At 35.3% G+C, this 25104-nt stretch overlaps 2 protein-coding genes across 3 annotated transcripts; one reads left to right on the forward strand and one right to left on the reverse strand.

Moving 5' to 3' along the window:
* Positions 1–18540: 18540 nt before the first annotated feature.
* On the forward strand, positions 18541–19474 carry LOC113282484 (pectinesterase inhibitor 4-like). Its single transcript, XM_026531501.1, has one exon. It carries the CDS (start codon positions 18646–18648, stop codon positions 19177–19179), a length of 534 nt encoding a protein of 177 aa, XP_026387286.1. The 5' UTR covers positions 18541–18645; the 3' UTR covers positions 19180–19474.
* A 93-nt stretch (positions 19475–19567) lies between these two features.
* Positions 19568–21704, reverse strand: LOC113282483. Of its 2 annotated transcripts, XM_026531500.1 has the most exons (7): positions 21480–21704; positions 20949–21068; positions 20762–20851; positions 20564–20666; positions 20420–20462; positions 20176–20220; positions 19568–19948 (listed from the first exon to the last, which is right to left on the reverse strand). In XM_026531500.1, exons 1-7 carry the CDS (start codon positions 21571–21573, stop codon positions 19775–19777), a joined length of 669 nt encoding a protein of 222 aa, XP_026387285.1. In that variant the 5' UTR covers positions 21574–21704; the 3' UTR covers positions 19568–19774. The 2 variants fall into 2 exon arrangements, with proteins under 2 accessions (XP_026387285.1, XP_026387284.1); XM_026531499.1 differs by having other exon boundaries at positions 20420–20640; positions 21480–21699.
* Between the last annotated feature and the right edge of the window lie 3400 nt (positions 21705–25104).

Here is a 25104-nt window from a genome sequence, read left to right on the forward strand (position 1 = left end):
GTAGAAACCTTGTGTTACCTGAAGTGATGTAATATCAGTATGGAATGATTTTATCCTATCTGATTTTGCATTTTCGCTTCCTTGAGTATGAGTTTTGAGACTCTTGACTTTTCATTAACAAAAACCCTGGGATTTCTACACGACTGTCCACTTTCTTTTTAAATTCATCCTTGTTGTCTCTCAATTCTTTCTACAAATCACCTGAATAATAATCACATTACTAACTCAAAAATTAACAATCTTTGAATAAAGCAACAGTGAAACAAGCCACTTACAACATCTACATTATATGTCAGGGATTCATCATTTGGACTCGAAAGCATGAAAACGATACTCAGAACAATGCTCTCAGCCTGTAGATTAGATGTGTAAAAACAAATTTAAGGAAGAATATGCTAAAGGAGTACAGTTTTGAGCTTAAACACAATGACTGGCTAAAAAAGTCAGTCATGGATTGCTAACCTTAGGACCAAGCTGGCAGGCTGATAGACACATTTTTATGTCTAATTTGATCTCAATACTTTATATTAGTGGCACTCGATTTTGATGTTTTATGTATTTGTAGGCATTTTTTGGGAAATAAACATTTTTGGAGAAATCGGCTCGAAAAGTTGCTAAAGGCACCTCCGGAGGACACCTGCTATTCGGACCCCCATTTTAGATAAGGGGTACCCTAGTGATAAGGGGCATCCATCGCTATTTGCACCCTGGATCTACTATTTCCACTCCGAGGCTAAGTGCACCCCTACTCTGGTTAGGGGGTGCACCTTCTTCATTTTCAGAAAACCAGATTTTGCCGGGAAAAGTGCACAGTTTACTACCAGATTAGGGTTCGAGTTTTGGGCCATTTCTGAAGAGATTGAATTGCTGAATTTAATAGCATAAGCCTGTTATGGATAAACAAAGATGGTATGGGTGTTTGATTGGGCCGGAATTGGCTAAATCGTCGTGTTGAAACTAAAAAGGGGAGGACATAAAACTCGGGTTTTCTGTTGTTGAAGCCGTGAGATTTTGGGAAGATTTTGTGGGTTTTGTTTCATGGATTTGGACTTGTATAACCCTGTTAAGACAAAACAGGTCAGGTAACCCGGTTGGTTTGAAGAAAGAAAGAAGTTTCCTCGATGTTTCAATCAAACAAGGAGACGTGAAATATTCACGATGGTTTTTATTCTTTCACGAGTTTTTCTATGCTGCGTGTGTCTGGAGAAGGTTTAAGTCACCTGGTACGTAAATTCACGAGATGGGAGCGTGTTAATCAGCCACAAACACGTGAAGAAGTTAAACAGAGTAAGAAATCTCGGTTATATCCGTAATAGTAAAGAGAAGATTTTCTGGCATTAAACCGAGATTATATGGAGGTTTTCGAGTATATAAAGAGTGCTAGGATGTCAGAGAAGGGCTATGGAGAGTGAGAGGTGAAGTTCTGGTCCGTAGAAGCAGTTGCAGACGAGTTCTGCACTTTCAGGCGAAGAAGAAGAGGAAGAACACAAAACAACATATTTAGAGAGTCGCAGAAACCGTTGCCTATACATTCAAATCCAATAACTTTGTAACAATTTCTGTAACATTTATTTCGAGTTCGCGACAGTCTGTTAGTGTGTCTTTGTAACAGTGGGTTCTGTAACAGTTATATCTGTTACAAACACACTGATTTATACTCTTTCCTCTTGCAAACACCTATTGAGCAATAAAAAGTTCCTTTGAGTGTGTTTTCGCCATGTGGAGCTAGAACCCATCACTGGGACAACGGAGAAAGCTGGATTTCATCCTTGGGGTAATTTAATTAATTCCTTATTTACTTTTTTCACCGATTTTAAATGATTTATGATTTCTATTAATCAATTGTTATCTTGTTAGATAGTGTATGCTTAGTCTTAGGTGCTTTAGATACACTATGCTTGTAATTTACAATTGATGTTTTACGAAATCTACTTTGGCAAAGAATAGAGTCATTGTTTCTTTTGTTTTGAGCTATAAATGTCTAGGATAAATTTATGAATCCCATGAACATGAAAAGCAGTGGAATCCCGAGTCCCGGTCGCTCTTCATACTATGACAATTTTTTGTACATATATTTTTCTTTTATTTTAGTTTATTAAATCCTAAAATCATTTTCAACAAGTCCGAGTGAACGATAACCTATTTACCACTATCTAAAATTCGATCAATTTTTGGCGCCGCCGACGCGGACTTGTGTATAGATTTGTTTTTAGGTTTTTTTTTATTTATTTATTATTTTTGTTCTTTTTTATGCGTTTTGGTATTTCTTGTTTGCTTTCAGATTTGGAGCTGAGCTAAAGAAAAAGAGAGAAAGTGCTGAAAAGAAAAGCGAAGCTAAAGAAGGAAACAAAGAAGGAATCCAAAAGGAGTGAAGAAGAAGATTTTGTATATTATATTATTTTATTTTTTTAGAAACTGTAATTAAGGTTTTTATTTTTGTAATATTTTATTTTTGGACATTTTTTTTTTCTTTTTTTTTTCGGACATTGAACATTGGACTTTATTTTTAAAACCCTAAGAAAGGGTTGGTTTAAATATAAACTGCACAGGGAAGGACGACAGTTACGATACTGTCTCGGCCCCTCGGGTTCGTACACTGACATTGGAGTCGGTGGCCCGAGTCGACCTCAACGGTTCATCCCCCGTCTGGAACGGGAGGTAATAATTCTAAACACCCGCGAATCCCCTGTCAGCGGGTTTACTGGATGATTTTGTATGCATATATGTTGAGGACCTGAAATCGGATTTAATTTTCTAGTAAAGGGCAAGGCTTGGACAAATCAAGATAAGGACTCAGATTTCATCACCGTTTCCTTCTTGCCCGCCTTAGGAACACGTAACCTACGCAAACCTAAGCTTAAAATACTAACTAGAACGAGACCGATAGGGTAACGAGTTTAATAGGAAAGTCATTCGAAAAATATTGGTTACTCTTTTAAGCATACTTCGAAGTTCATGATGGTTTCTGTGAGTTGAATGCGTAACTGTGCCTCCTTGTAATTCCGGTGAGGCCTTGGCTATCAAAGCTCCACTAGGATTCCCTCGCCTCAATTCAACTTACTTTAACTCAGATTGATTTCAGAGGGGTTTGCTCAAATTGTAACGAATTCCCTTTCGAAGGATTAGAAGCTGGTCTAGAAACAATCTAAGGGAGCCATCATGCTTTTTGTTTGCTAGATAAAATAGGTTTGTTGTGGTCGAGTTAGCCTTGTTTGTTCTTGTGTAGAATTCCCTTGCAGTTAGGATGTCAAACTGGTATTATAATAGCCATCACAATGAATATGATTATCCAACTGAACAATATGGACATTACTCTTACCATAGTGTGAATAGTGGTTGGGAACGCCAACCTTTGGAAGGATATGGGTCATACCCTGGTGAGCCCAATTACTATCCACACATGCATCAGTCTTACGAGCAAGAAGATTATAGTACTAGTTATCGTCTCTAGAGGATACAATCAAACTATTGAAAAGTAGTCATTTTTATGATCCCTCTGTTCCTATTCCTCCTTTAGAAGAGTCCCTCAGGAAGTTAGCTGAGTCGACGCGTAAGTTAGCTGAGATGAATAGTATAATTATAGGCGAAAGAACTACAATAATGAGTGAACCTTCTTTAGAAGACCACCACAAGCGGATAGCTGAGACGAACGAAAGAATTACTCGAAATTATATGAATTTCCAACACAGTGTTCCCAGTTTTACCCTTGAAAATGAAGATAGTTACTATTCACCTAATCAAAATGACGAGGATAGAATTGGAGACACTATTTTAGATGAGGTTCGATCTCTTTCATGTTATTATGATGAGGATAGCGTTGATGGACAATCATACTTATGTAGGAATAGTGATCAGGAAATGGTTACTCCAATTGAGCTTTACAATGATAATATTATTTCTTGTTCAAATCCAAATAATTTTAATAATTATTCACCTATTCAAAAGGACGAGGATTTTACTAGAGATACGCTCGTTTTAGACGATGTAGTATTTCCTGTTTACAAAGCCGATAATGATTTAGAGGAACGAGTTTATTCTGAGAATGATGTTTTAGAGTCTAGCGATTTAGAAACAATAGTCTTAGACGAAGAAGATGAACTCGTAGATCTTTTAAATATGAGTGAGGACGCATCACCTGAGTATAACCTAAAAGAAGCAATTGACCATTTTCAGGATTCCGATAATCTAGAAATTAGGGAAATTGTAGTTAGTCTATCTAGAGACACCCAAAACTCTAAGTTTGGGGGTGATTATCATTCTCCCTGTGCTTTACCTTTAACTCTTAGAAATTTCCCTCGTGTAGGACTTGACATTTGTGCCTCAACCATCTTACAAGATTATCTTCATACTTTTTTTCCTGAACCTAGTTGTGTCCGTAAGAGAGCTCAGTTGTTAGAAACCCATCCTCTGGTTGACGTGGTTAACCCAGGCTATGATACCAAGATTGACTTTATTTTCCCACCAAAAATTTTCTTCCAATTGTGGGAATATACGATTTTCAGATGTGTCGGTTATTAAGTTTTGAGACTAAACCTAATTACTTTAGGAGATTAGGGTCGACACATTTGTTTAAGGAAGACCACTACTTTCATCGTGGTCAACTGATTGACTTAAAGGATCCACAATTATTTAGGTTATTATTATGTGCTTCCAAGTTTTTACTTGAGTTTTTACAGACTCTAATACCTGAATCGAACCTTAGCTACGAGAAAATGCAGTCCATGAAAATATTTTATCTAGACCCAGTTATAGAACCTGAACCTGAACCACAGCTAGATGTAGTTGTCTTAAATAGGAAACTAGACAAGGGCGTGCTTTATCCGTTAATTTTCTTGGCATGTTGCAGATTCCTTTTACTTGTGATAGCCCTATTTGGTTTTGGTGATCCGGAGTTATTCCGGCTATTACCTTATGATTCTATAAGGTGACTAATCCTTTCTTAGTCTGGTTGAAGACTTTAAACTTAGCACTTCTTGGGAGGTAACCCAATATTCATGCGACACGGTAATATCTTTCCTTATCTCTTTTGCTTCAATTGGTAACAGTTTCTCCTTGTTCATGCTTTTAATTTCATCTTTAGAACATTGAGGACAATGTTAGATTTAAGTTTGGGGGTATGGGAGAAACTTTTTAGTCGCATTTTTTGAAACTTCTAGCGTCACATAGTATCCGGTTAGCTAAGTTTACATATTGTTTCTCACCGAAAAGATAGAAATTGGAATGCTAGAGATAACAATCTTTTGAGACATTAGAGAAAAAGACATTGAGATCTTTGAAATTCAGGAGAGAACTTGTTCCTTTTAGAGGGTAACCGTGATGGACCTAACCATCCATGATAGAAAGGCAAGTAGGTCAGAAGGAAATACCAGAAAGACAAAGCAACCTCACAATGTAGTCTTAGTTACTGGATTACGACCCTCTCTCAGTAGAAACTTATCATCATCAACAAGCAGAGCGACATCAAAATCTATTTGATTTCACATGTTTAAGAAAAATATTGAAATATATGATCTTTATTTGATTATACATTATGGACCTGAATCACTTTATGTTTTTAATGAGTGTCTAATGTCATTTCTCTTCATTTTCCAACTTGCGTGCCAGTTTTGACTGTATTTAGACATAAAAATAAAGATCATGATTAAGTAAATGCTACACAAATTTTGAATATTTCGTATAAAATGTATAAAAGAAAATTAACTTAAATTAAATCATTATCGAGTCGTGTATCCCATTAAGGATTTTTCAGATTTTCGAGTCGAGTAGCCCATTAAGGATTTTTAAGATTTTTCATCAAAATTGTTATTATATTTTTTATATCCACAATTTATTGCATCCTCTGAAGAAATTGAGGTTTTGGTTTTGGATACATTCTCAAATATTTGTAAAAATGATACTCAGTGCCTATTCTAAACATCCTTCATTTTTATCCATATTATACCCTTTGTTTAAAAGATCTTTAAGCTAGTATCAAATTTAAGTTAGCGATGCATCAAAGAATTTTATTCAACGAAATTTCATTATTGAGTTATACTTATATACTTGCTTAATACTCGATTCTGGTTTAAGAAAGGTTTCATCACGTCTGGATATTTTTCAATCAAGGGGTGTTGATATTTTCACAATTTATGTATGACATGCTTTTGAGTATATGTTTATAATTGATGTTTTAGGGTTACTCATAATTGTTCATAATCGAACAAATTTATGATCAGATCAAGTATGTTCATATCATTGAGTGGGACTATGCAATATCACAAGAAAAATTTGTGTGATATTTGTATTTGTACGTGTTAATTGCTAGATTTTTTTAGTTATCACCACATTGATACTAAACTCTTATCTTTTAAGTTTTGTATATTTTAAGTCCTCTTAGTTTGTTTAACGATTAGAACAACGATGCTCACAAATAGTTTTGATTCACATACACACTTTGGACTAGAAAGGCTGGAAACCTAGTTTAAATCACCTTTAAGTTATGGTTTTTCAGTTGGAGGTGAGGGCTTACATTCCCAAGAATGAAAATTGGATTTAAAAAACTATTACCAGTTCATTGTTTTCCTAAATAATCCAAATGGTATTCTTTAATGTTCTAACAGTAGCATGAGATTTATTGAAACCGAAAATATAAATTCATTAGTGATGGCTTAATTAGTGGGAGTACGTGGATATATTTGTTCAAGAAGTCATGATAATGATCCATTTATTTAATATTTCTACAGATATTGTGAATCTTCTCATTGTCGTAATGATTGATAATGAAAGACCACAAATTACTGGTCCAATACTCCATAATAAAACTACTTCCAACAAAGAATTTTTTTGATAAAAACATGAACCAGCATTAAGAAGGTCTCACAAGAGATGGAAAGAAAGTTATTCATGTTGTTTCACTGATTTTCTTACAAGAATTTATTTCATTTTGATATGGAATAACAGACTCGGTTTCTGGTTCACAAATATTATGTGTAATAATTTTGATTAATGGATTGATGCTATGTGAACGAAAATCAATGGTTGAAAGTCAAGTCTTGGAAATTTTTTAATTGCTCGAAGGACACAAATCAGTTGTATAAAAGTGGGTCTTTCTGACCTAACACGACTGTAATGGCAATGTTAAACGGTATATAGCAAGACTTGTAGCCAAAGATTTTACTCTGAAATGATGCATTGATTATAAATAAGTTTTTCTCTCGTGTCAAAGAAAGACTTATTCAGAATTATTATAACATTATTAGTAGCTCATAATGACCTAAGAGATGCATTAACTAAATGTGAAAAATAGCCTTTATTAATGAAAAATTATAAATAAAATTACACGTGTTAATATGAAGGCCTTGCCTTATAGAAACAGGAACGCAAGTATGCAAACTTAAGAAATATAAGTATGAAATTAAGCAAGCTTCCCGAATATTGCATATCTAAAATTCATCAAGACCATTAATGTTATTAGGTTTTGGATGAAATTATTATAGATCCATGCATATACATCAAGATCAGTGGGAGAAATTCATATTCTTGGTCTTGTATGTTAAGACATACTACTTACGAGTAGTGATCTTGACTTTATGCATATCTCTATATTTTTCGAAATAAAGGATATTAATGAAGCTTATCATGTGATAGTCACGTATCATGTGGATTATGAAAGCTCTCATATAAAATATATATCGAATATTCGAAGAATTTTTGAGATAATAACATACATAGAAAATTTTGTTTCATATCGGAATGAAGATATAAATTTAATCTTCAATACATCTATGAAATGGAACATATAACGAGTTGTTGATATGTTAGCATATACCTATGGAATCGAAGAACAAATTATGCGAAAGCTATCAATAATTTTGAGATACTTATCTTGATTTATGTCTTACAATTAGTTACTCAACCCAATTAGAGTTGACTGGGTTTTCAGACTTCAATTTTGTTGGATATGCATATTCTATAAAGAAAGAATCCCTTAACATTAGTTCCACAATTGAGTTTGAATATGTATGACTGCGAGTCCTAGATATTTAGGTTTGTCTCTATACTGCTGAAATCCATCGTCTTAACTTCGCAACATTAAAGCACAATATGAATACAAAAGGAATAAAACACATGAACCTTGAGTATCCATACGTGAATTATGAAATTCAGAAACAATAATTGTTCATTTATCGCTTAAGAAAAATTATGTCCGTAGTTGCACTTAATGAACAATTACCTTTTAAGATCTATTAAGAAAAGATTGAAATCTTAGGTCTGTGGGAGTAATTGATTATTGAATTCAGCTAATTTATGTGCTTATTTTTGAACATTGATTAAGCTCTTAATAATGTACTTTTGAATTTATTTCTGTATCCATATTTGGTATACACTTATGTGAATGGATGAATGTTAACAGAAATTATCTTTCTAAAAGACATCACTGGGCCATTATGATATCCCTATTTAAGGTCTGATTAAGTAAGTTGTTTGTGTTGTGGTACATGGAAGGGAACATGTTGATAACAGGACAATGTGCCACCGCCATGACCCGCATAAGTGATTTGATTGGTTAAGATATTATGTTTAAACCATTAAATTTTATTTAGCAATTATGCGCGCTTATGTTTTTTCTACGATTGACCCTCAAATAGATTATCACATGACCAATGGGAGAATGTAAGAATATTTCTATAGATAGAAATATTCCCTTGGGCCATGTAATAACTTTGGTTAATTATAGGATATTGCAACGATCCTATGATTAATTGTAGGATCAGAATCTCGCAACAATAATATCTTAGCGAAAGTATCAACAACACAACACAACAGCGTCGCAGAACAATTTCATAAATGATATAATAAACGACGTCAAATAGAATCATGAGAAAGATGTGATGGTCCTGCGAAAATTAGAGAGTTTGCGAGATTAAGATTTGTAAGGTTGCGAGAATGTCGCAAGTCATATTCGAAAATAAAGGACAGATTAGTTGTCATCCACTATGTATTTCCCTATAAATAGTCGTTCAGTTGTAAAGGAAAGGGAGAGATCTTTTTTGAGTAAGAAACAAGTAAATAGGAGAGAGAAAATCTAGAGCAAAGGTCATTCTTGATTCCTTTATCTTTTCTTGTAAGAATATTCAAAGATTGATCAATAAAATTAAGAGTGTAAATCTAAAAAATGAGTTGAGTAATAATGAAATCATATGAGGGGTGTAGTGTAGGATTTCCTGCAACTACATAATGGCGCTAGAAACAGGGATTGAAGATCGAAAGTTGAAAATTGTTGTTGAGAATGTCCAAATCAAAAAAGTGATTAGATAAATCAGTGAACCAGTTAAAAGAAAGATGATTAGAATTAATGAAGATGACAAAAGATTGGAGTGTAATATGATAACAAAAATGATGGTTAATGAATTCCATGAAAACATCAAAGGAAGAATACATAAACGAAATTTTAAAGGAAGGAAGGTTATGGCGGTAGAAAAGACATCACCCTTGAAAGATTGGGAAAAGCAAAAAATAACATTCATGGCGGCAGAAATACCAAGAGAAAATTTGAACCACACATCTCCATTGGTTATTACAGTGCCTATTACGCGAAAAGAGAAGGACACAACAACAAAATCCACGGGAGAATGGATATTAAACAGAACTTTAATCGATACAGGAAGTTCAGTGGATATAATATTTTATCATGCATTCCGGGAAATGAGATTTAAAGATGAAGAAATGTACAGTTCAACATATTTTATTCACGGCTTTGGAAAATCCACAACAAAACCTAAAGGAGAAATAGTGGTACGAATTCCACTTGGAGAGATCGAAACACACGTAACACTGTGCGTGGTGGATATGGAATCACCATATAATATGTTATTAGGAAGACCATGGATACATGCGATAAAAGATGTAGGATCAACGTTGCATCAATGTATTAAATTTCCCACACCAAATGGAATAGGTGAAATCAGAGGAGATGTTGACAATGTGAAATTATGTCATCAAATTGAAGTAAAGCATTATGAAGGACAAGCAAAAAAGAAACAATTTCGCAGAAAGTTGGCAAAGGAAGCAAAGAAAGAAGAAGAATTTAGAGTATATATGATAAGGGCAAAAGAAGGCAAAGGAATACCCAGCGAAATTTCGGAAGAAGGAGAAAGACCAGTGAAAACAATAAAAGAACCAACACCAATGGGAGAACCTAAACCCAGTTACACTGCCGCAGAACCAACAAAAGAAATAAACGTTGGGACTATATAAGAACCTCTGATATTGAGAATTGGAACCAAAATGGATGTGGAAGAAGAAGAAAGAACTGTTAACCTTTTGCGAGAATATAAAGATGTTTTCGAAGGAAGCATGGATGCCACAAGTTGGAGATTAACAAAAATGTGAGACCATTTAAACAGAGAATAAGAAAAATTGCAACAACTTACAATTCCCAAATAGAAGAAGAACTACAGAAAATGCTTGATGCGGGAATCATAAGAGAAGCTAAATACCCAGAATGGATAGCGAATATGGTCATTGTCCCAAAGAAAAACAAAGGAATCAGGATTTGCATAGATTTCACTGATTTAAACAAAGCTTGCCCCAAAGATAGTTTTCCGTTACCAGATATTCCTCAAATGGTGGAATCCGCAGCGGGAAATGATAAAGTATCGTCTTTAGATGGGTACAAAAGGTATAACCAAATCCCTCTCGCTGAAGAATATCAAGAACATACTGCTTTCTTCGCCCCTAGAGGTTTATATTGTTACACGAAAATGCCATTTGGTTTGCGAAATGCGGGAGCAACATACCAAAGAATGGTAGAGAATGTGTTAGCAAAATGGATACACAAAAAATTAGAAGTATACGTGGATGACATGTTAGTAAAGAGTAAAGAAGCTAAAGACCATGTACAAAACCTGAGGGAGATTTTTGAACAAATGCGGCAGTATAACATTAAATTGAATCCTGAGAAGTGTACTATTGGAGTTGCATCGGGAAAATTTTTAGGCTACATTGTATCAAAGGAAGAAATACAGGTTGATCCAGAAAAAGTGCAAGCAATTTGTGACATGCCAACACCAGCAACAATAAAAGATGTACAGAAGTTGAATGGTATTCTAGCTTCGCTGGGGAGATTCATTTCGCGATCATCAGACAAATGCAGATATTTTTTCGATATACTCAAGAAGGGTGTGAAATTTAAATGGACTGATGAATGTGAAAAAGCTTTTCAAGGGATCAAAGAACATCTGATGAATACAACTATTTTACAAAAAGCAGAATCAAGAGAAGAATTATTGATCTATCTTGCGACGACGTCGCATGCATTAAGTGTTGTGTTATTGCGAGTAGACGCAGGAGTGGAGAAACCCATTTATTACATTAGAAAAACTTTTAATACTGCCGAGAATAATTACTCAAAGATTGAGAAGTTAATCTTAGCATTAGTTTATGTGTCATTTAAGCTCCGCATATATTTTCAGGCGCATAAGATAAAGGTATTAACAAAAGTACCAATTGAATCAGTGATGAAGAATTCTAAAAGATCAGGAAGAGTGGAGAGATGGAATGCACAAGTAGGCCACTTTGATATTAAATATGAAATTTTGTCTTCATCAAAGTCACAAGTTGTTGAAGAGTTCTTGGCAGAATTTCCTTTAGAAGAAGATGAAGCAGTAGAAGAAATGATGGATATAGAAGAAGAACACGGAGATCCAAAAGATTTATTAACAGAACCAAATAGATGGGAGATATTGGTAGATAGATCATCAAATGGAGAAGGAAATGGAGTTGGAATTGTTTTAATTTCGCCAGAAGGAATAAAGATGGTTTTTTCATTCAGATTGGAATTCACATCCACTAATAATGAAACGGAATATGAAGCTGTGATACATGCTTTAAAATTCGCAATAGAAATGAAACTAGAAAATGCCAGGATCACTATTGATTCGCAGCTAATTATTTGCCAAATAAAGGGAGAGTATACTACAAATGAACCATCCTTGAAGAAATACAAGAAGCTCGTTGAAGAATTGTCAGCGAAAATCCCAAACATAAAATGGAGGCACATTTCAAGAAAGGATAACAGACTCCTTACGCTTTTGCTTTCATCTCAAGCATGATGACAGATCCAACTGCGAGATGCATAAAAATACAAACACTTCCATCACCATCAATCAATAAAGAAGAAGAAGAAGTGGATGTGATGATAATAGACAATGAAGAAGAAGAACAAATGAACAATATCGCAGACTGGAGAATAGAACTTCATGCATATTTGGCGAACGGAGAAACACCAAGAAATAGATTAGAAACACACAAATTAAAAAGCCGCGCAACGAATTATGAATTAAGAGATGGGCTACTATATCGAAAATCCTTTAACGGACCTTCACTCATATGTTTGACACGAGAGGAAGGAGAAAAAGTGCCAAAAATGTTACATAGTGGGGATGCTGGCAATCATAGCGGGGGAAGATCTTTGGCACATAGAGCAAAAATGCAAGGCTATTACTGGTCGTACATGCACGAAGATGCAAAACAAATATCAAGCGTTGCGAAGATTGTCAGCGGCATGGAAAGAAAATACATGCACCTGGAGCACCGTTATCATCTTCAACCAGTGTGTGGCCTTTTGGAAAGTGGGGCTTAGATATTGGGGCCATTTTTACCAGGTTCTGGACAAAGAAGATATTTAATAGTCGCAACAGATTATTTCACAAAATGGACAGAAGTGAAGCAGTACAGCATATTCGCGACAAAGATATCTTTACATTCATATTCGAAAATATCATTTGCAGATTGGAATTCCTGCGCAGTTGGTATCTGATAATGGGAAACAATTTGAAGGACAGAATATAGAAATGCTACTTAATGCATTCAAGATAAAATGTGGAAAGTCTACTCCTTTGTATCCACAAGCTAATGGGCAGGTAGAAGCAACAAACAAAACAATTGCAGATATATTAAAGAAGAAATTGGAAGGACATCACAGAGCATGGTGCGAACAAGTACATAATGCAGTATGGGCTTATAATACAACTAGAAGAGAAGCTACTGGAATGTCACCTTTTTGTTTAACATACGGAGTTGAAGGTGTTACCAACAGAAGTTGTTATTCCGACAACAAAAAGAGAAGCTTGGGAGAAAAATCTTAGTGGGTTTGATCTTAAATAAACTTGATGAAGAGAAAAAGAAGAGAAAAAGCTTTACAACATATGGAGAATTATCAGCGAAGATTAGCCCGAGAATATATAAACGTGTCAAAGTACGCGAATTCCAACCAGGAGATTTAGTTCTGCGAGAGACACCAATATATCAGCGAGAAAATGGTGGAAAATTAGCGAAAAAATGGGATGGACCTTACATCATTAAGGAGATAGTTGGAACATGAGCTTATAGATTAATGGATCCAGAAGGTAGAGATGTTGGTCATAGACTTGACAGACCATGGAACAGGTTGTACTTAAAAAGATATTATCCGTAAGAAGCTTTGAGAAGTTATGGATTCTGAAAGAATAATTGCAAGATTATTCATATCAAAACAAGATCATGATGTGCGAAATTTTCGCAGAGATAATCACAGAACAATGACATAAAAGAAAGGGGCGAACCTTTATGGCGTACACCCTAGTTCGCGAATAAAATTTCGCAAGAGGCAAATGTAAGACCTAAAGTACGTCATATTAGGGGGTACCTGTTGCATGGCTCAGGGAAAGGCTACACTTCCACCGGAACCTGAATCATGGAGATTTGGGGTCAATAAAGCCCATCCATGAGAGGCACCTTGAATTCTTAACTTAAGCATATGACTTGGGTTGGGCGACTAAGGTAATAAGGACTCTCCCAAGGAATGCAGATCTGATCAAGGCACCGAGGTACACGGTTGAGTCAAGAGTGCCAGGGGCGTTTGAAGCGTACCTTGCCATTCTTGACAAGTCTTGGCTTATACTGCACTCGGCCTGAAGAAAACCCCACTTAGGGTTCAGTCTCGTAACCATGAGCCTTATAGGTAAAAGGGATAAGAGACTGCGAAAACATATGTTTGTTGTTAAGATCGGATGGGAGGAGCTAACCTTGTATGGTAGAAGTACGCCTCCTTGAAGGGGCAACCAGGGGGGAGATAAGGGCGGCACCCTCCATTAGGGAGCTGATAAGTGTATTAAGACGCAAATGTCATGAGGCTTTTTATTCGAAAGGGTATTAAGGCTTGTCATATTTGTGCAACAATCCTGAAGAGGCAATAATACAAAAGAAAAAGATAAGACGAGATCAATGGGTTTTCGCATGAAAGTGCGAAGACGTCCTGCGATTTCGTCGCAAGACGGCAATGTCATGGGGCTTTATTTTCGCAAGAATATTTAGGCCTGTCATATTGTCGCAACATTCCTGAAGAGGCCATAATACAAAAGAAAAAGTTAAGGCAAGATCAATGGGTTTTTGCATGAAAGTGCAAGGACGTCCTGCGATTTTGTCGCAATGACAAGAGGTGGCATAATAAGACCTTTAATTAGGAAGGAAAATAAGACCACATGATAAAACAAAATATTTATAAGTATTCGTAACAGATTATTTTTGCAAGAAAGATAATGAGAGGCAAGTATGGGAATCAATAAAAAGAAGCATTATCTTTCTCATCAACAAAATACTAAAAGGAAAATTGATTCCAAAGTTGGTTGAAGAATATTATCGCAAAAGTGATAAAATAAGACAATTCAAGAAGATAAACTAGATAAGAAGCTCAAGCTTCAGTATTAATTCCAGTAGCAGGAGATAACAGACGTTCTTCGCCAATGTTCTCATTATCGCAAGCCTCTCCTTCATTTCGGTTCTGATCTTCGCCTTGACTAGCACCTTGATTATCGCCAGCAATTACTTCTTCAGGAAGATTTCTTTCTCATTTTGATTAACACCAGCAGATGCTTTTTAGAAGGAATTTCTTCTTCATCTTCCAAGAAATTATCCTCTGCACCCTTTCATAATCATAATCACTATCAGCAGGACGAGGAACTTCATCATCATCTACTTCCAAAGGTTCAATTGATGTAGGAGGAAGAGATTTGGACAATAAAATATCATTTACAAGGACTTCAGCCCGGAGATGAACTTGACGAAGAAGTGCTCTCTGATGATTCCTATCTTGAATATCCTTAAAATAAGCAAGATAATCAAGTCTTCTTTCTGCTCGGTCGCGAGAACCAGTAAGGGCAGAGACGAGCAATGCATTTTCTTTGCGAATTTTGGCATATTTAGCCTCCAAAACAGAAATGGAGTGAAGATTCTTCTCAGACTCTGCGAAAGGTAGAATACAAAATTTCATAAGATGAAGAACTCAGAAAATATGACAAAGAAAAGATAGTTAAGGCAGTCAAACTATTATGACTACCTTCCTTTTGCGAAATAAGGTGTTGAATCAAGGACAGACAACTATTCTCCCAACGGTCCATTGCGTCATCAAATTTATCTCCAACTAAACCTTTAAGTCGAGACTGAAGATTTTTCTCTTTAGAAATAAGAAAGGCATTTTTCTTCGCAAGAGAAGAATAAGATTCTTCTAATTTGGAATATTGTTCTTTAAGTTGATTCGCCTTTACACTTAAAGCTATTCTACCTTGAATGAGTGTATCTCTTTCAGCGATAGATGACTCTGTTACTTCTTTAAGTTCATTTCTCAAAGAGCGAAGAGATTGCTCTTGGTCATCACATACTTTCTGAAGAATGCTAAGTTGTTGCGAAGATATCGCCATCTTGTTTAAACAAGTTCGCTTCTCTTGAGATAAGGTTTTATTCTCATCTGATAAAGTTTCCATCCCTAAATTAGCTTTAGTTAAAGAATAAGAAAGGAGATACTTCATTACTTAATAAATCTTGTCTCTGAACTAATTGGGTATTTTCATTGGTAAGATTATTTATATGATCAAGAGAATATGAATAGAGGTTATCTAATTGGTTATATTGATCCATCAAAATTTCTTTATCAACACGGGCTTCTTCAACAGCAGATTCAAATTGATATCTCTCCATTATTCGTTTCTGGTTTAAGGCTTAACATGCGAAAGAGGGATTTCAAGGATAATTAAATATGGGAAGGATAAAACCATTAAAAGGCAAATTGAAGACACAGATAAGAAAATCATACCTCTCAATTCATCATTCTTCTTGCGAAGATTGTCACGATCCAACAAAACATTCTGAAGCTTTTGATTTTCGAGACGAAGAGCATTACATCTTTTTCCAAAGCTGTCTGCGAAGCAGCTCTGTCAGAACCTAAATGCTTGCTCAGAATTTCGCAAACATTAGACTTGATAGGATCAATGAAGACTTCTTGCCATCATCCAGGACTTCAGATAAAACTTTGAAGCAATATCTATTCCTTCCACGGTTTCTTTCGAAAGGGAAGAGACTCAGGTAGAGAACTGGCAATGATAGAAGGTTGAGAAACATTCTCAATAGGAAGAGAAGAAGTTTCATTCACAGAAGGATCAACAAAAGGGGTTTCAATCATTGAAAGATCAGTTGAAGAAATGAAGTTTGAGGCAGCTTTTTCGCGAATTGGAGATAAGGGTTTATCTTGCGAAGATGTCGCAGGAGATTTAGAAAAGATAAGTAAGTGGAATGGAACAAAAGTTTGAACAGTTTTAAGGTGGCGAGATTTCTTGAGAGGTTTATTGACATCCTTATCACCCCGCGAATTACAATCCAGATAAGAAACAGAGGCAACAATATTGTTATTAGAAAAGGATAATGTTTCTTACTACCTTCTCATTTGCAGACTTTCTTTTATGCGCAACAAATTTATGCTGCGGTTTGGGAATGTTAGGGTTCTGAACCGTAAACTTAGTGTTGGAGGAACTTTTGCTGAAATAACAACAGTATGGGAATCACATAAACAACATCAAATAAGGCAGTAAACAAGATCAATTTCAGCAAAACCCATAAAGAAGAAAAAAGAAAACTAACCTTGATGAATCCATGGAAAACACTAGCAGGAAGATTATTTCGAAGAAAATTACGAATGATGAAGATCTGCAGAAGAAATAGTATGAAGATGAAGAAGAACTTAAAAAGATTGAAGAAGAAAGAAGAAAAGTTGCAATAACGGAATTTGCAGAAGAACGATGAAGTTGCAGAGAAAAGAAAAAGAAAGAAAAAGTGAGTGAGAAAGAAAGAATATATATAGAGGGAATTTTTCCTCGAGAAGATAAACACGATTAATACGGGAAGATATAAGCGGTTAAAAAGCAGCGGTTACAAAAGACGTGTCAAGAAACGGATGGAAGAATTAATACGTGTGATAAATGCAGAATATGAAGAGAGGAACAGCTGCGGCGTTTCTCACATCATTCTCTACTTCGCAGAAAAGATATGAGAAGAGGCAAGATGTAGGATCGGAATCTCGCAACAATAATATCTTAGCGAAAGTATCAACAACACAACACAACAGCGTCGCAGAACAATTTCATAAATGATATAATAAACGACGTCAACTAAAATCATGAGAAAGATGTGATGGTCCTGCGAAAATTAGAGAGTTTGCGAGATTAAGATTTGTAAGGTTGCGAGAATGTCGCAAGTCATATTCGAAAATAAAGGACAGATTAGCTGTCATGCACTATGTATTTCCCTATAAATAGTCGTTCAGTTATAAAGGAAAGGGAGAGATCTTTTTTTAGTAAGAAACAAGTAAATAGGAGAGAGAAAATATAGAGCAGAGGTCATTCTTGATTCCTTTATCTTTTTTTGTAAGAATATTCAAACATTGATCAATAAAATTAAGAGTGTAAATCTAAAAAATGAGTTGAGTAATAATGAAATCATATGAGGGGTGTAGTGTAGGATTTCCTGCAACTACATTAATGATCCATAAAATTGAATCTTATAGCTGCATCTATTTCAGCTTCAGAAATGAGACTTCCTCTCAGGGAATTAGGATTTACACCTGGGGAGGTAAGTTTACCGCGTCTATCTAACGTGCTTCTGCTAGTTTGGCTGGAGGGAATGAAACCACTTTTCGAGGAATATAATTTCATTCTCATATCTGGCAAATAAAAATTTATAAAGGGTTTGATAGTCTAGCTTTATAGCCCGCAGTTATACGCTTTACAAGTCTTCTTGCTGTAACTAACTTTGGCTTCGCTATGGTAATTATTATATCAAGAGGACATGTGAAAGTGCATAACTATTTGCTACAAGATCAAGAGACAGATTTTTATTCAGTCACCGTGGGGATTCCAACATCTGAACCTCTTTATTCGTATATCAGTCCCCAACCAACTAAGATTGGTGTTATTTCTTGGCGGACCTCGCATTTCATGTTGTTTTCCTCCGGATTCCCAACTTAAATCCCACTCATTAATATCACATCCACCAATTGTTGCTAATGTCAAATTTCATTTAAACATTTCCTCAAAAATGTAAAACTTTGGCTGGAAGTTAAAGTACCATAAAATTAAGGTAAACCATCCAAAGAAAGCCATAATAATCTCTTCATATTATCCAAACGATTCACTTCCATAACTGCGCAAACCGTTCACACGATATTTTCTCCAAACAGTCTATTAAAATGGTGTCTTCTTTGATCTAAAAAGTTAGAACAAAAAGAAGAGAGAGAAACGAAAACAGAAACTCTGAACATCAAATACTCTCTCTTCTCACCAGAAAACACAAACAAAAAATATGGCTTCTCAAAATCATCTTCTTTTGGGTTTTCTGGTGATAGCCACCACCGTGTTAGTACTCGCAACAACTAGTGCTAATGCAACCGCAGATCTTAACGAATTGTGTAATGACTCTACATATCCAACACTCTGCAAATCAATTCTGAAGGTTGGAAAGGGTGTTACAGGACAATCAGATTTACAAGCAGTTCGCTCAGCAATTCAAGCAACATTGGTTCAAGCAAAACACGCAGTGGTAACCCTTAACAAGACGATTGCTACAACTACAGATCCTGCTAAAAAAACTAACTTGGAAACTTGCAGCGAACTATATGATACAGCCATTGACGATCTAGCAACTTCATTGTCAAACCTAAAGGACAAAGTAAAGAGTGACCTGATGATAAATTTGTCAGCAATGATGACCGATTTCAATACTTGTACAGATACCTTCCATGAGTTCAATATGGAATCTCCAATTGGTAATATCAATCAACTTTTGTACCAGCTTTCCACTGATAGCTTGGATTTGGCACATGGTCTGAATTTTTAAAGGTTAGTTTAAGTTTCAGATGTTGGCAACTAGAAGGAATTAGAGGGTGTTCTCTTTGCCCAAAGAAAATACCGCGTTTAAGAATATTGGTGTTACATGTATTTGATAAAATCGAGAATTTTTTGAATCTTGTATTTGAATCTTTTTAGAAACCCATTTATTTCATATATCTTCAACAGACAAATGCAACAAACACAAATGCACGTTGTTGAATGGGCATATATCCCTGGTCACAACTGAACAGTGTCATTAAGCGGATTAAAAAGATATGATGGAGGTTTTCTCCAAAACTCAATGGCTGTCTCTACTTAGATTTTGAGGTTAATGCATCACCACGTTGGCCTCCCTAAAGGCCTAACACAAAGGAGAAGTCATACACAAGACAATGGATTGTTCCGAACTAGGAAACAAAAAGTACTATATCTATATTGAACTGTTTTCCATTAATAGTTCCGAATAAGGGAGCATAATTGAACTATTTTCCATTGATTGATGATATCTATATTGAAAATAGTATCCAGATAAAAATTACAAGTTACCTGTTTGGTAGCTTTGGAGTTCTCAAACAAAAAGAAAGTGGCTTTTCACTTCTCATCTATTCTTCTGAGATTGAATGGCGGGATGAAATTTCTAATTCTAAAGGTGTGGAGCTCAAAACCCACCAACTACCCATTATTCCAATCAAATTGATCTTGCGATCTCCGAACTCAACATTTGCCAAGCAAAGAAGCAAATAATCTTCCACGTCAACTTTCTTTGCATAGAATGACTGCAAATGACATAATATCTTGAGATTTACATAATGTAAGAGCCAAATGATATAATATTTTCATTTTCAGCAATGAAAACACCCAAAACAGATTGATATCGAATACGAATGTTATTTCTCTTCTGTCCAGGTGCAGTAAGCACTAAAACAATGACTATTTCGAGAGTGAGGGTTACTTCCTTTACTTTCTAAGAAATAAAGACGAAAATTGCAATAAATATGCTCACCTTAAATATGTACATTGGGTCTTCACGCATAGATTGGTGACGGAACTGCAATATTTTAAGAAAAACTGAAGTTATGAGCTTGGTAGAATTATTTTATTATGATCTTATTTTCGCTATACACAGTCAACAGAACTACTATGTAAAAGGGTGAAATGTTATGCTCAGAAAATATACTTATGTTCTATCAAAAGGGATCAGGATTGAACTCCTACTGAGCACATAAAAGTTTGTTTTACCAGCTTACCTTTTCAACAAAAAGATAGATTGAGAGAGCACTAGGCTTTGTGCTGAAGAGAGAAAGCACAATTTTAAGAACAAGAGTAAAAGGATGATCCCAACTCATCACAACAGTCATAACCAGCAATGCAGGCAGCCAAAGTTTCCTCACCAATGCCAAGAATGTGTATGGGTCATCCTCCTCAAAGAATTCGGGCGCACCCCACAGGTTTTTTTCCTGATGTTCGTCTGCCAAAATATCATTTCACAAATCACTGAAAATCAAAAGAAACTATAAACACTCAACACCAAAAATCGATAGTAACTTTGATAAAAGGATGTAACCCAAACTCCAAAGGGTTGTTCTAACCATCCATAGCGTATGAGACCTGCGGCCGAAGGCTCAGATAACCGGTTACAATTGAAACACCAAAAATACTTCTCAAGCTCAATTTCCCTCCTGCAACATATAAACACAACAACAGAAGTACAGTAAAACAAAACAATACCGTAAATCTGTAAGAACTTTTAAAACCTAAAATCAGTAATCATCTTACCTGAAAAACTGAAATTCTGTACACATTTTCTCTGAATACTGATATTATACTGAAATCTTGAAGCGTTTCCAGGTTCAAGTCCCTTAACCAATCTCCTCAACTGCTCGTAATTCCCATTAACTAGTAAAAAAAATTCATTAAAACTTAGGTAAGTCTTCCGATTCAACAACCCCCACCCATTCCACAAGAACACACATTACACAAATTACCAACAGAATCAACTCGTCTAATGAAGAAACTAATCAAACTCCCAACATTTTACAAAAAATCAAAAAAATCAAAAGCTTAATGAGCTTAACTATCATTAAGCTCAACCCACCAACTGACTTTGTGGGGGGCAGTTTCCTTTCCATCCAAATTAGAAACAGCCAAAAACACGAACCTAGGGTACTAATCTATTGTGTATTCAATTACAATAGATACGGATAATTTTTGTTAGAGATACAAAAAAAAAAAAAAAAATTGTTCAAATTCTAAACTGTTCAAACAATAATGAGATTGAACTAAGAGCCGAAGAAAATCGGAACTTACAGAGTTTTCTTGTGGATAAAATAGATGAACTTGGGGCAGAGAGAACAGAAAGTGATGCCCTAATTGGTCGCAAAAATCTTACTGCAAACGCCATTGTTTTATAGTACCACCATTATCATAGAGTAAGAGAGAGGTTCAAAAGAAAAAAAAGCGTTAGGGAGTGATAATGCTTATGTGAATTCTTCTCTATTGACTTTGAGACGGCCAGAGGCATGGGAATTTGGAAGTGGGCAGGCATTGCTTAGGGCAGCCACTACAAGTCCGAAAACTCTTCTTCTTTTTAAGACTCGTTCCATAGCGCTTGCCTCTTCTTTTTAAACTCAATTATTATTGCATTTTAAGTATGAGTGTAGGATGATTGCTCACCTTTTTTTTTCTGTCACTTATGCAAAGAATATCATTAAAGTTATCAATATTTTTGCTAAGGCATCAGGTCAGGCAATAATTAGTGGGAAAATGCATCATAAACTCATTAAGATATTATCTAAGACCCTTAATATGAAGTTTCTTAGTAGTTCTGAAAAATATTTAGGTACTACTTTATTTATTGGCAAGGACAAGTCTGGCAAGGACAAGTCTAAATCTTTTAGCTTTCTTATTGATAATTTGTATGCTAGACTTAATTCTTCGAAAAAATCCAACTTGAACATTGCTGGTAGAACAGTGGTTACTAAACATGTGTTATCTAGCTTGTATGTTTATCATATGGCTTGTTTTCCTCTTCCTAAAAAGGTCACTAGTAAAATAGATTCAATTCAAATAACCTTCTGGTGGGCTAAAAAGAACCCTAAGCATGCTGCCTATTTTCGATCTTGGGTTGACATAGGGAAATCTAAACTAAATGGTGGACTGGGTATTAGGAATTCCTATGTTACTAATAGAGTTTTCATTTGCAAGCTGGGTTGGAGAATTATAAAGAATCAGAATAGTTTGCTTTATAGATTTATTAAGAATAAATATTTCCCTAATCAGAATCTTTTGGAAATTGATAAGGCGGCTGACTCTTCTTCGTGATTGTGGAAAGGCATTGTTAAGGGTCTGAAATTTATTAAGGCTAATTCAGTAGTTAAAATAAATAATGGGGCTTTCACTCTTATTTGGAATGCTCCCCGGATTCCAGGGATTTCTTTACCTCCTACTCCTTTGAATCCTATTTGCAATAACTATACTTATGTGTCTGAGCTTATTGACTATCATCACAACTATTGGAATGTTCCTCTTCTGAACCTCTTATTCTCCCCTGATGATGTTATTAGGATTTTGTCTATTAGATTAAACTTGTTGCAGCCGGACTCTCTTAAATGGGCTCATACCAGAGTTGGTATCATAATCAAATCAGCCTATAAAATATATATGAATGATATTCCTTCGCAGGAAGACTCCCGTTTCTGGAGGAAAGTTTGGGATATCGAGTGTCTGCCGAAAATAAAGTTCTTTATGTGGAAAATTTTTGCTCATATGCTCCCTGTCATCTCCCTTATGCAGCTCTATAATCCGCATGTGAATGCTCTCTGCTCTCTTTGTAATGCTCATGAAGAATCTGTTATGCATCTTTTTGTAAACTGTCCTGTTGTTTCTCGTATTTGGTTTGGTCTCTCTCTTCAGCATTTGGTTACTACTGATTTGGAATGGTTAGATGATATTTTCCTATATTGGCATGACTCAAGTCTGGGTATGTCGCCTTTTAAAGTTGGTTGGCCTAGTGTAGGTGCTATTGTTATGTGGTGTGTCTGGAAATTGAGGTGTGACGTAATCTTAAAGAATGTTACTCTGGATATGAACAGGATCATTGTGAATATCAAGAGAATGCTTAATTCTTACATTGCTCTGCAGATTAGTATTGTTGTTTGTTTGCATGATGTCAGAATTCCACGGTCTGAAGTGGAGCATTTTATGTTTATAGATGGTTCTTTCAAGGATTTTAAATTTGGCACTGGTGTTATTTGGTGTGATGGAGGGAATGTAAGAAAGACGCGCTCGGACTTTGGGTGATCCAAGATGTTGTGGGAGCTGAAGCTATTGCACTTTTGTTGGTTATCTCTTGGGCAAAAGAGATGAATCTTCCCAAAGTGGTGTTTGTTAGTGATTGTCTTCATCTGGTCAATTTTGTTAACGGATGCAACTCTTCAGTGGATTGGAGAAGCCTGGAGATTTGTCGAAGTTCAACTTCTAGTTCAGTTTCTTTTAAACTAATGTATATAAAGCAGCAGAATAACCCGTTAGCAGACCGGCTTGCGCGTCGGGTTAGGAAAAACAATCTCAAGGGTTTATGGTTTTCTATTCCAAATTTTCTTAATAGTATGTGTAGGAAGACAAACCTTAATATACTTTGTAACTCTCTTCTTTGTTTTTGAATGGTCGTGTTTCTTAGCAAAAAAAAAGTATGAGTGTAATACATTATCTAAAATACTCGGGGGACATAATCCCACCAAGTTTGAGACCTAATATTTAATCGTAGCTTTTGTAGTAAGCTTATCATCCGGTTGGTTAGAAGATCTTATTTGAAAAATAATTTTACAATGAAACAAATTCTCAACTAACTCTTGATATTCAATAAACATATTTTGATCCTCCCACCGTAACTTTGAGACATCACCATCAACACAAGATATCAATGCTTGATTATCTTCTTCAATGATTATCTGAGAAAACTTTAACTATTTCACCCATTTCAGAGCCTTAATCACCATAAATTTTGCTTAATTAACATTCATTATTGCTCTTGCTGAGTATGATATCACCCCCAAGAAGACTCTTGTATGATAATGCATCACTAAATAAAAACCAGCAAGATTGTTATTAGTTTTTCGAGAAACATTAATATTAATTATTTTCCTATTGTCTATTCCAGTTAGGGTTTTTAAGATTCAAGTTATTGGTCTCAAGATTGTTAGATCTGATATCATACTCTGCACAGAAAGCATTAATCTTTGAGATTGTGAATCTAGGATGATAAATTTTATTCTCAAAAACTCTATCACACCTAGATTTCCACAGATGCCAAAGACTAACAACAACAAGGTTTATAAGATAAGGGTTTTCAGCTTCAATTGATGGAGAATCAAACCAGCTCTTGATATAAATTTGTATATCATCATGTCTTGAGGCAGAAACTTGTAGAGCAGATGAACTTCCGAACCAAATAACTTCTACATTGAAATAATGAAGGTACCAAGTACACCACAATCTTTTGATATCAACCTATATAAGACACACCTTGCATCATATAATATGGGTTGAGACTGTCAATAAGATAACAACCACAAGATGTCCACTTGGTATATAGTATAAGTTCGGATCAAACCAACTATGAGATCAAACCAAGTGTTTGATTAACGTACAATGCAATTACTTTATTATTAGTAAAACAATAATTATAACGGAAAAAGTAAAGTAAAAGCACACAACAAGATTTTATTAACGAGGAAATTGTTAATGCAGAAAAACTCCGTGACCTAGTCCAGTTTTGAATACTCTCAGAATTAAGTCGTTGTACAAAGACTAGTACCAATTATGTATAGTTGAGACCAAGTAAACAAACTCAAAGTTACCTAGTTCCTTCAGTATCCCTGCGCCTACTACTAATCTAGTCAAGCACGTGAATCCTAAAATATAGTCCACTATC

This window comes from Papaver somniferum, chromosome 5 (genome assembly GCF_003573695.1).
Source record: "Papaver somniferum cultivar HN1 chromosome 5, ASM357369v1, whole genome shotgun sequence".
In the NCBI taxonomy this organism is placed as follows: Eukaryota; Viridiplantae; Streptophyta; class Magnoliopsida; order Ranunculales; family Papaveraceae; genus Papaver; species Papaver somniferum.